The sequence below is a fragment of the Primulina eburnea genome, chromosome 8 (assembly GCF_022965805.1).
Source record: "Primulina eburnea isolate SZY01 chromosome 8, ASM2296580v1, whole genome shotgun sequence".
In the NCBI taxonomy this organism is placed as follows: Eukaryota; Viridiplantae; Streptophyta; class Magnoliopsida; order Lamiales; family Gesneriaceae; genus Primulina; species Primulina eburnea.
The window spans coordinates 3,648,776-3,661,093 of NC_133108.1; the positions used below are offsets into that span (position 1 = coordinate 3,648,776).

The 12,318-nt window shown below is 38.3% G+C and overlaps 1 protein-coding gene across 1 annotated transcript; it reads right to left on the reverse strand.

The window, feature by feature from the left end:
* Window positions 1-639: 639 nt before the first annotated feature.
* LOC140838501 (mitogen-activated protein kinase 15-like) lies at window positions 640-5,882 on the reverse strand. The gene is made up of 10 exons (XM_073204861.1): window positions 5,536-5,882; window positions 4,669-5,077; window positions 4,305-4,432; window positions 4,136-4,195; window positions 3,339-3,488; window positions 3,100-3,255; window positions 2,777-2,988; window positions 2,578-2,679; window positions 1,801-1,964; window positions 640-1,351 (listed from the first exon to the last, which is right to left on the reverse strand). Exons 1-10 carry the CDS (start codon window positions 5,560-5,562, stop codon window positions 888-890), a joined length of 1,872 nt encoding a protein of 623 aa, XP_073060962.1. The 5' UTR covers window positions 5,563-5,882; the 3' UTR covers window positions 640-887.
* Window positions 5,883-12,318: the final 6,436 nt, after the last annotated feature.

Consider the following 12,318-nt stretch of genomic DNA (forward strand, 5'->3'; position numbering starts at 1 on the left):
AACGAAAAAATTTAAGATTCGAATTTGGATTCTTAATTTTATTCGAGTTCGATTCAAAACACGCAAATTTTAAATTTTTTAGCTCGAATCTGATTCAATTAAATTTGAGTTTGGTTCGAAGAGTGTAAATATGTTTCTCGAACTATTTGATCTATGCTCGAAAACAAGTATTTATTTAATATAAAATTATATCATATTTATTTAACACAAAATAATTTGAGCTCGAAAAAAATTTGAAGATATTCTATTTTTGAATACAAAACAAGTTTTGCGCGATAAAAAGCTGACAAACCGGTTCATTTCATTTGCCGTCTCAAGTCATAGAGAGTGTTAAATTGTTACAAAATGTCTGAATTTCACTTTTTGTAGCTTTTATTTATGAGTTAGTCTCATGTGAGACCGTCTCACGGGTCATAATCCGTGAGACGGATCAACCCTACCCATATTCACAATAAAAAGTAATACTCTTAGCATAAAAAGTAGTACTTTTTCATAGGTGACCCAAATAAGAGATCCGTCTCACAACTACGACCCGTTTTTGCCTTTATTTATATATATATACACATATATATACACACACACACACACACATATATATATATATATATATATATATTGTAGATTCATCGTGCTGACCCATTTATGGAATAGTAGGCTGCCTGGTCCAACTATGTAGCAAATCGACAATAACAATAGTTTCTACACGAGGAAGTAGATTAAAATTAGAAGCAATTAAAAAGACCAGCTCATCTCACGAACAAATCATGGATGAATGAAATAACCATCGACCACCATCCGACAATCTAACAGCGATATTGACTAAAAAAATGCTATACATTCGTGAGGGCTCCCTCATCACTAGAAGATCGTATCCGATATAAAATTTACTAAATTAATCCAACCTCAACAGCCGCACCGATCTTTCGTTGAGAAGCAGCTCCATTCACAACAAACTGAGTTTGGGGTTTTAACAAATCCGTTGCAACAGGAATTTGACTGTTCAAGGTGCCAGCTTTCGCTCGTGGCTGGATATATGGGTTACCGTTAATTTCATAGTTCATCCCGGGTTTCAACTTAGCCTGCATGTATTCTTGAGATTGTGCTTTAAAATCGAGGCCAATGCTCATGCCATTTACTGATTTAACTGGCATATATTGCTGAGATTGCTGCTTGACTGGGGATGCTTCCATCTCAGCTTCAATTGTAAGCTTGTCTTGAGTCCTCCCAGAGCTAGTCCTAAAAATGCGATGAGGAGATGTTGATTGAGGAAGACCCCTTCCACAAAAGTATTCATTCATGTGGCCGACGTTCTCATATGGTAAAACTGGCCCCATAACTCTTCCAGGGTTGGCTACAAAGAAGACAAAAAGGCCATTTGATTGATTATTTTACAGCTAACAGAAGCAGGCAATGGAAACGAGTACATTAGAGGGTAAAGCTTCAGCGCGGCAATAAAGAAAAGCATCTTTTAGCACAATCAATTTCTAATTCATACGACCAGTCATAGGTAGTGGGGCCCTTTTTTTTTTGTTCTAGTGATACTAAATACAATTTCATATCCACATAAGCCCAGAACATTATTTTAAATAATAGGTTTATGACTAGTAAGATAATTACTTTCACAGAAAAAATCCCATTTCTGTTCTGTGGATACCGGATAGTATATCATCAAGCTCAGTTGCAGAGTACAAATATTCTGTCTGGTGTGATGAAAAATCACTTTTAAAAAGGTTCAATACAAATTTTTCACAAACCAATTTGATAATAACATGAGAATGCTAAGTAATAAAAATTCAATACCATTAGGTACTCGTGGTGGTGGTCGCAAAATGCTTGATATATTTCCAGAATTGGCATCAGAAACCCTGAGTCCTGCGGACATAGCCCCTGTAGTTTTCCGATGGTCAAAAGCAGACATGGTTGGCTGTGGTCTGGGAGGAATTGTACTTGTGTTGACAGTAGATCTGCATGATATGAAAAAAGTATGAGACCGTTAAGTTACCAACATACACATGCACGACAAAAAAAACCTCATGAATGGACTTGAGAGGCCTGATTTTCTAGCTTGAAACCTACTGAAAAAACCCCTACCATGGCAGGTAAAGACAACAGGATAAAATAGATTGAGGTAAAACTTCATTGAGCAAATGCTACAAATCATTTGAATGAAGAATGACACGGAGAAAGAGGACAACTCAGGATCAAAAAACCGCTGTCCGCTCAAAGACAGGCCTTTTTACCAACTTCGACCTGTGATTATTTTCAGCAGTGGCTGCATACACCATGATGCGCATAAATTTCACGAATAATGACAATATAGTGGGTGGATGACTTGATCATCGTGTCGCAATAAAAAGGTGCTCAACATGCGTACAATACCATTTTCCACTTCCTTAAATAACATCTTGAGATACACGAATGATTACATACGGTGAAGTTTCTGGTCATAAATAAGAATTTGCTGTTCTTTTCAACAGTGTTTTATTTCATCAGCTTATGAGAAAAATATCTTAATTTTTGTCAACAACTAGTCAGAAAATATTGAAACAGATGCAGCAGTGGATTAAAAAAACTCACCTTGGAAGAGAATCGTGCTTTCTCTCAGGAGGAATCACAGGCCCACTTTTTCCAAAATTTTCCTCGAGATATGAGAATTGCTTCTTGAAATGACCAATAGCACTATTATAACAGAAAGAACAGATGAAGAAGTGCTGTTCGTGGATAGCCAGACAGGTATAAATCATCAACTCAATAGGTTCAAATGAGAATTCAATACCTAGGATAGAGAAAACTTGTGCCACAATTTCCTGCCATGTAGTCCTTCAGTAACTGAGGGTGGTATTCCAATATCTCCCTAAATATTAATTCCCTGATGTCCTCCTTTGTTACTCTTCGTCTCTCAAACTCAAATTCCATCTTTAAGATCGACTGACAAGAAGGTTCCCTCTCAATTTTGGCAAGTCCCCTGAAGTATGGATCAGCCAATGCCTGATAAACACATACACCAAACTCACTTCAGCATATGCTTAAAGCAACATCTTTATTCTCAACATCGAGAATATTATAGAATGAAAACAAATATTTATAAGGAACATTTACCTCTTCAGCACTTGGGCGATCCTTTGGGTCAAATGCCAGCAATCTTTTCAACAATTTGAGAGCCAAAGGATCTGCATTTGGAAACTTATTGGTGAAAGGCACTGGGTACTTTTTCTTCACGTCTGATAAATATTTCCTCGCCTTCTCATTGCGTACCTGCATCCAGGACTAAATAGTTGCCTTCGGTTTTTAAAAATTCAAAGAATAAAATATCACTACAGGAGGGTGAAATCCCATACTCCAGAAATTGTATCTGCTGATGGTGTCCCGAGAAAATCAGTAATCAAATCCAGCTGATGCACAACACTTTTACCAGGAAACAATGGCTTTCCTGTCATGACTTCCGCAAAGATGCATCCAATACTCCAAATATCAATAGCAGGTGTATACTGCAAGAAATATGTAAAAATGCATGAGTATGAATCACGAAATCAATAATCTTCCAAGAAAAAGATGCCTGACCCAATTACCTCACAGCACAGAAATTTCAACTTCCATGAGAGTTCAATAGTCCTCCCTGAACAAAATTATTTTAATCTACAATTACTACAGGGTTGATGCACTCTAAATACATGCACTCGGTACTAAAATAAACAAGCATGTGCTACCACGGCCAGAAAAAGTCCCTAAACAAGGTATGAAACCAGAAGTCCAACTTCACCTTAGAGTCCCACAGAATTATGCTTGTTCAACTAGAGAGGAAACTAAGAATGAAAGGGTATGCAGACAACAAGTAAATGCATATATACTTTTTGAACACCTGATAATGAAAGAATAAGGAAGCCAGGAATGTCACGTACATGCAAAGCAATTGAAGAAAATCTGAGGCCCATAAATTCAGGGCAGCTATTAGCTTCTTTTAATTGTACAAAATTTTAAAGGGCCACGCCAATATGATTACACAATCAGACAAGATACATAAAAGAAATAAAGATGTACTGATTGCTAGAAAACCAGTGAACATTGATTTGGAACCATGTCCTCAAATCAAAATTGATAAAGGAACAAAAGGAAGGCATTGGCCGCAAATAATTACCTTGGAGAAGAAAGATCCACATAACTCGGGAGCTCTATACCATCTCGTAGCAATATAATCCTGCAGCATGGTACAATTCATGAAGAAAATGATCAGATGTTAAAATACACTTCAGCTATAAACAACAAAACGAAATAACCGAAGTCAAGCTGTATGAAGTACAATGTACCGTCCAAAAAATTGTTGTTGGCGTGTCATTAAATGCCACTCTTGCCAGTCCGAAATCACAAATTTTGAGTTTGCAGTTGGCATTTGCTAATATATTCTTCGGTTTTAGATCCCTATGATACACATTAGCTGAAACCGTACAGTGTTAAAAAAAATAGAGAACCAGTTCACCAACCACATTCAAATTAAAGATTTTGAGTGATCGAGATATGATAAACAAGCAACCAAATATGATATGTGCATAATATAGTTGGACAAAGGATTATCTGGATCATTACAAGGCTTTTTTTTTTGAGATATCATTATCAAGGTTATGATTGAGTGTTATCCAACTATTACATAAGCAATGCCTAATATCACATTACCTGTGTGCATATATTTCATCGCACGGAGCATCTGATAAAGAAAAAATCTGTGGTGCTCATACGTCAAGTCATCATTAGCTTTAATAACTTGATGAAGGTCGGACTCCATAAGTTCAAAAACAACAAAAATGTCTCTAAAGTCCCGCCTAGATGGTGGTAGCATGATCCGTTTAATTTCAACAATATCAGGATGACGCAAAAGCCGAAGCAACTTAATTTCACGTAAAATCCGAATAGCATCAGAATAATGCTCAAAAATATTTGTTATTTTCTTTATCGCCACTTTTTCCCCAGTGTGCGTGTCAATGGCTGCACAAACAACACCGTAACTTCCCTTACCAACAATTTCTAGAATTTTATATCTGTTGGCTTCTCCATACTCAGTAAAGAATTCAATCTCCTTAGAAATCTGTAAAATAATAGTGAAATGCATAAGAAAACCATAAACCATTTAAATCGAGATTTCAGATTATAATCCAGTCAAAACAAATTAACACCAATGAATAACAAAGTACATCAGAGTATGGAAAAAGTAGTAAGACTCGTAAAAGAGGCAACGACCTCTTCCCTTCCCCCTTTTTGGTTCAAAAGGGCAACACAAATATATCTTATATTCCATATCACAGGATAAAAATATTTCAGCTCCGTGGTTCCAATTTGCAATCTAAAAAATAAAATTGGTATTTACGTAGAGCTAAAAGACCCAGTGGCCAATCAAATCGATTCGTATATTAAAACTCTAAACTTAATAAAAGAACAGAGAGAGAAATTCAGAAAGATTCATCTTCCCCAAATCAATCAACATACATAAAAGAAATAACAATATAAAAGAATTAACAACACAAAATACTGAAAGACAAAACAAACCTTTTTCTTCTGATCTTGTTGCTGCATACTTCCCCTTCTTTCCCAAAAACTCCGCGAAATCACCGATATCACTTGGGAAGCGACAGAGAACCAGAGCAAGAAATTCAAACAATTAATCGATAAATTGGTCACTACAACGAAGTCTCCACCGACTGCAACAAATTCCCCACAATTACTACTCCAATTTCTTCTCGGCACGGCAGATCGACGAAAGTAGAGGTAAGAGAAAACAAAGTGGGGTTAGGGTTTGGAGATCTGATGCCGAAGGAGAGGAGGATCGATCGGAGATTCGGTGAGCGCAAAAGCCTTGACTCGGCACGCGTTTATCGAAACTTTTTTTTATAAGAACAACTTGTGGTTTGAACTTGTAATTACTTATTTATATAAATAATTAATTAATTAAATTTATTTTTACTGATTTTTATTTTATTGCATCTCTTGACCGTTTGAGGCCAATATTGCCAACTAATTGCTTTTTTAGCCGGCTTTGCTTTTTTATTATTACTATTATTTCACTTGTCCGATATATCCATATTTATTTTATATAATAAATAATTCAAATTAATAAATAAGATCATTTGAATAAATAATTAAAATACAAATCAAAATAATATATTATAGAGCGTACAATTAATGTAAAAATAATAATTTACAAATTTTGATTTTTTTGTTAAATACAAGTTTGTCGTTGAATATTTTTAGTTGTTATCAATAACACATATCAAAATTTTAAGACATTTAAGATTCGAAATTCTGGATACAGCCACATAAAATTGACAATAACTCAAAACTCTACAAAATTATATATAATTGTAAATATTTGTACTTTATAACAATAATCATATAGATTTGTGGAAAAAATAATTATACAATTTTTTTTCTATGAAAAACAATGCAAGCTAAAATCTCAATTATTTTCTATGTAAAATTATATCATATTAAGGAATTAATCGAAGTTTCTAGGCTCATTCATCCATTGCGACACCTTTTCCTATTTCTGGTTCGAATTGTTCCACATCAGTCTTCATTAATGTAACTGATTGGTGGGTGTTGGTGAATATTTGATTTGTCTATTTAGGTAGGAAAACAAATGATGTGGTTGAATACATTGTAAATAAATATTGGTCAGTATAAATTTTTGTGAGATGGTCTCACATGTCGTATTTTGTGAGACGAATCTCTTATTTGGATCATCTTTAAAAAATTATTACTTTTTATGCTAAGAGTATTAGTTTTTATTGTGAATATCGGTAGGGTTGACCCGGCTCACAGATAAAGATTCGTGAGATCGTCTGACAAGAGACTTACTCATATTAGTATATCCATGTGTAACAACGAAACAAAATAAGATCCATTCTTAAAGTTTTCTATTAAGAACAAATTAATTTAACACAAATACTTCAATGGATCATCTCACAAATCAATTTCGTAAAATGGTTTTTCGATCCGATCGGACTCATGAACAAATATTATTTTTTATATCAACAATATTATTTTTCTGATATAGATGAATAGAAAGGACTCGATGCTAATAAGGCCGTCTAAAAAAAACTATTTTTTAATTAATGATAAGTTTAGAATTATTTTGGATATCGTTCCCTTTCGTACTTAATAATGAAAAACATATTCTACTGAGATCGTTTTTTCTTAGGGTTCCTGACGGCAACCCTAATGAAAATCTCCCTCCCTACCTTGGTGTAGGTCTTCGATACTACATTTCTAAGAGATTCAGAACTAACAATCGACGGTTACTGGTTAACTATGGACCCCGATGAAGTCATGCGGTTAGTTACAGAACTCAAGATATCAACAACACAAAGTGATGAACAAAACCTTACCATTGAAGAGGAGGTGTTGCAGATCGGTAAACGGAAATTGGAGCATTGTCTTGTGGCTAAGGTATTCTCAGCCAAAGCCATAAATCGCGATGCCTTCGTAAACCAGATGCCACGCATCCTACAAGCGGCCAAACATATTGAAATTGGATCTGTTGGGGACAACTTATTTCTTTTGGACTTCAAATCCATGCAAGATCGAAATCGAGCGATCCTAGGCGGACCTTGGAACATTTTCAGAAATCTTGTCATATTCAGAGAACCCAAAGGAATGCAGACACCAAGCTCGATGAAATTTGATGATATATCAATTTGGGTCCAATGCTACAATCTGCCTTTAGCACTCATGCAGAATACGTTCCTGTACCAATTGGGCAATAAAGTGGGGAAGGTCGAAGAAGTGGATACTAGGGCAAACGGCTTTGCCATGGGTCGATTCGCTCGAATTCGGGTACGCCTAGATGTCACCAAACCATTGAAAAAGCACATCTGCATCTCAGATAACCAAGGGACAGAAGAGGTAATAGTTATCCTGGCTTATGAACGCTTGCCGGACTTTTGTTACAAGTGTGGAATCATAGGACATTCATTTCGAGACTGTGACACAGACCCAATAGAGAAAGGAAAGCTTAAGTATGGGGAGTGGCTGAGAGCGGCATCTAAAAGTGGAGGACATAACCACAAAAACTCTCCAAGTAAACGGGGTTCAGGGGAATCACACAGGGAATCTCCAAGTAAACTGAGAAGGAATACTACAACAGGTACTGGTTCAGGGGAATCACACAGTTCAAGTGACAACGACACTGAGGAATCTACCAGAATCACTCTTCAACTAGGACCACTGGTAGATAAGGTCAATGGAAGGGATTTTGGGACAATTAAAGACACTGCAGATGAGGGCTGGCAGGTTAACAATGTTTTCAACGGGGAGGAACATCCCTCACCCAATCAACGATCTAATGTTCAACAGATGGGTACAAACACTAACACAAGTACTCCCAGAATAAGCAAGACAATTAAAATGGAAGTAGCACAGAAATCTCCCTTACTCCCAAGCTCGGGGAAGGAAACCATGCCACAAAAGAAATGGAAGAGGAGAGCAAGAGAGAAAAGATATCAAACAGAGTCAGGTATCCAAACAAATTCTCCACCTAATCATACTACAGTGGAGAAGATAAGCTTGCCTAAGGACGACTGCAATCTCCCTCGCAAGCGAGCCTTCAATGATGAGATGGAGATTACTAATACAACTGAAACGGCGGAGGTTGTTACCAAGCAACCCCGCCGATCCCAATGAGTTGTGTAGTATGGAATGCCCGGGGGCTTGGGAACCAAAGGGCATTCCGAGAATTGAAGCGACTTATCGCTGAAAAGAGCCCTTCCCTCATTTTCCTCTCTGAAACGAAACTGAGGGAACACCAATGCACAAAGTGGAAATTATTGCTGGGATATGATGGACTTTTCGTTGTCAACTGTAATGGTAGAAGTGGGGGCCTAATGCTCCTTTGGAAGAACCCGTTTGAAGTTTCTATTAAATCCTACACTGAGGGACATATAGACAGTGTAATATCGCACTTAGATAAAACTTGGAGGTTCACGGGATTTTATGGACAGCCGGATCATAGTCGACGCCACAACTCTTGGGAATTATTGCGTCGTCTGAGCAACATGCATGCACTTCAAGAGTATCCATGGTTGATTGGAGGAGACTTCAATGAAATATGCTTTGATAGGGAAAAAATTGGAGGGCACCCTAGACCGATGCATCAAACCAGAGCCTTCCGAAATGTTCTCGATGATTGTAATCTTCAAGATCTTCATGCTGCGGGTGAGTTCTACACGTGGGTTAATCGACGAGCGGATGGGGACATCATTTTCGAACGCCTTGACCGCTACGTGGGAACCTTTGAGTGGAGACTACTTTACCCAGCAGCTAGAGCTCAAACATTGGAATTTTTCCACTCGGATCACCGCCCAATCCTTATTGAACTTGGGAGGACAGCTTCCAAGCACACTAGACATGGTAACATCTTCAGATTTGAATCCCACTGGGCTACAGAATCGGACTGCTTGGACACAGTGGTAAAAGGTTGGAAGAAAGAGGAGAGATCAATGTCCCTGGCTGACCGAATCAGGAACTGCACAAATGAACTCACTAGGTGGGCTGGATCTAGGTTTAGAAATATCCCTAAACAACTAAAACAGAAAAGGGAGCAACTGAATCGAATCAAGACACATGAACGATGGCATGAAGAGTCGAACCAAATTCAGATCCTAGAAAAACAAATTGAAGCCCTTGCAACCAAAGAGGAAATCTACTGGAAACAGCGTAGCCGGGTAAATTGGCTAACACATGGCGATAGAAATTCTAAATTCTTCCATGCTTATGCATCTAAAAGAAAAGCCAAGAATTTTATTAATGGATTGATGTCCTCTCATGGGGACTGGTGTGATGACAAGAACGGCATGTCGGAGCTGATACTAAATTACTTCGCAGAATTATTTACATCCACCACACCATCGGACTCAGACTTGAATAATGTAATAGATTGCTTGCAGCCGACAATAGATGAGGACATGCGAGCTGATTTGGACAAACCTTTTACTGCTGAGGAGGTAAAGAAAGCTCTTTTCGATCAACACCCAGATAAAACTCCGGGACCGGATGGTATGTCAGCTTTTTTCTTCCAAAAATACTGGGCCGAAATTGAGGAAGAGGTAACAGCAACAATCCTGGGTGTTCTAAATGAAGGAGATTCACTAGAGGGCTGGAATGAAACAGTGGTTACACTTATACCAAAAATTAAAACACCGATGACAGTGAAGGATTTCAGACCAATAAGCTTGTGCAATGTCTGCTATAAAATTGTTGCTCGAACTTTGACAAATAGGCTCCGACCAATCCTCAAGAAAACAATCAATGACTTTCAGAGTGCTTTTGTACCAGACCGATTAATCACTGATAATATTATCCTGGGATATGAGACGCTACATTGGATACGCAGCCGGAAAGGGGGAAAACAAAAATATGCAACACTGAAACTAGACATGAGCAAGGCATACGACCGAGTCGAATGGAAATTCCTTGAGAAAGTTATGGAAAAAATAGGCTTCTCCAGCAATTGGATAGAAAAGGTGATGAGATGTGTCCGAACAGTCCAATATACATTCTCTCTCAATGGTGAACTCACGGATAAAATAACACCTCAAAGAGGTGTGCGCCAAGGAGACCCACTCTCACCTTATTTATTCGTCATGTGTGCCCAGGGACTATCTAATCTACTCCTACACTACGAAGCTCGCAACCTGTTTTCTGGAGTTAAAATAGCAAACTCTTGCCCTTCTATATCTCATCTCTTTTTTGCAGATGATAGCCTAATATTCTTTAAGGCTACGGTGGAGAATTGTGCTGGGCTTCGCTTATGTTTCTCTCTATATGAAAAGGCGTCAGGACAGCTGATTAATTTTGACAAATCCGCTTTATCGTTTAGCCCCAATACAACCGAGGATGTTGTCAATACAATCAAAGGGATGCTTTCGGTCCGAGTTGTACAGGGACATGAATTGTACTTGGGTCTACCGACATTTTCTATCCGACAAAAAAAGATGCAATTTCGATACCTCATTGAGCGAATTGTGGGTCGAATAAAAGGGTGGGGTAGCAAGACATATTCAGCTGGAGGAAAAGAAATCTTAATCAAATCTGTTCTCCAATCAATACCGTCGTATGCTATGTCGTGCTTCCGCATCCCGAAATCCATTCTAGAGGCCATTGAAAAAGAGTGTTCGAACTTCTGGTGGGGCACGATTGATGAAAAGAAAAGAATGCATTGGAAAAAGTGGAACTCTCTATGCAAACCAAAGTGCTTAGGGGGTATGGGATTTCGGCAGCTGGAAGCTTTTAACAAAGCTCTCCTGGCGAAACAAATTTGGAGAATAATGACTATTCCGGAGTCTCTGGTTGCGAGAGTCCTGAAAGCGAGATACTTCAAGCACCAAGACATTATGAAAGCCACAGTCGGGAGCAATCCGTCATTCATATGGAGATCATTATTATGGAGTAGGCATCTGATAGAAAAAGGTCTCAGCTGGAGAGTTGGAAATGGAAAGAAGATTCGTACATTTAGGGACAACTGGATCCCTGGTTTCCAAAACCCATTGCAGGCACTACAAGAACAAGAACAATATATGTCAGTGAGTACCCTAATCCAGGGAGGAGAATGGAATGAATCATTGATTCATCAACTCTTCCCTCCCTATATTGCTGGTGAAATACTGAACATCCCAATCGCAGGAGAACAAAAAGAGGACTCAAGATTCTGGATACAAGGACCGAAAGGACGCTACTCGGTGCGGGACGGGTATAAGCGGGAAATTGGTTGCTATGAAGCCCCACCGAATTGCTCTGAATTACAAGCGAGGAGGTGGTGGAAATCCTTATGGGCACTCTCGATCCCACCGAAAGCCCGTATTTTCTGGTGGAGAGCATTGCATAACATAATCCCGACCGAGGTAAATCTCTTGGCTCATCATGTTCCAGTACAGGGACACTGTAAGCTCTGTAACTTTGGGTTTGATACAACTGAACATGCCTTATTCTGGTGTCCGGTAATGAAGCCATGTTGGAAAGGTACGACTTTCAAATCACTTCTCCAAAGAGCTCATAAAGCCGATATAGTGGATATTTTCATGTGGATGAAAGATCAAGTCAATCAAGAGGAACTTGAATCCTTCGCGATTCGCACCTGGGCAGTTTGGCATGAAAGATTACAGCTGTTGCACAAAAATAAACGAAACTTAACTAGTGCTGACACAGATTGGAGCATTCACCTGTTGCAGGAATATAAAGAAGCTCACAAAGCGACTGGTATTGCACCGACTAAAAGCTTACATAGCATAAGACGAAGGTGGAATAAGCCAGAGACCAACCAACTACGGCTAGAAACAG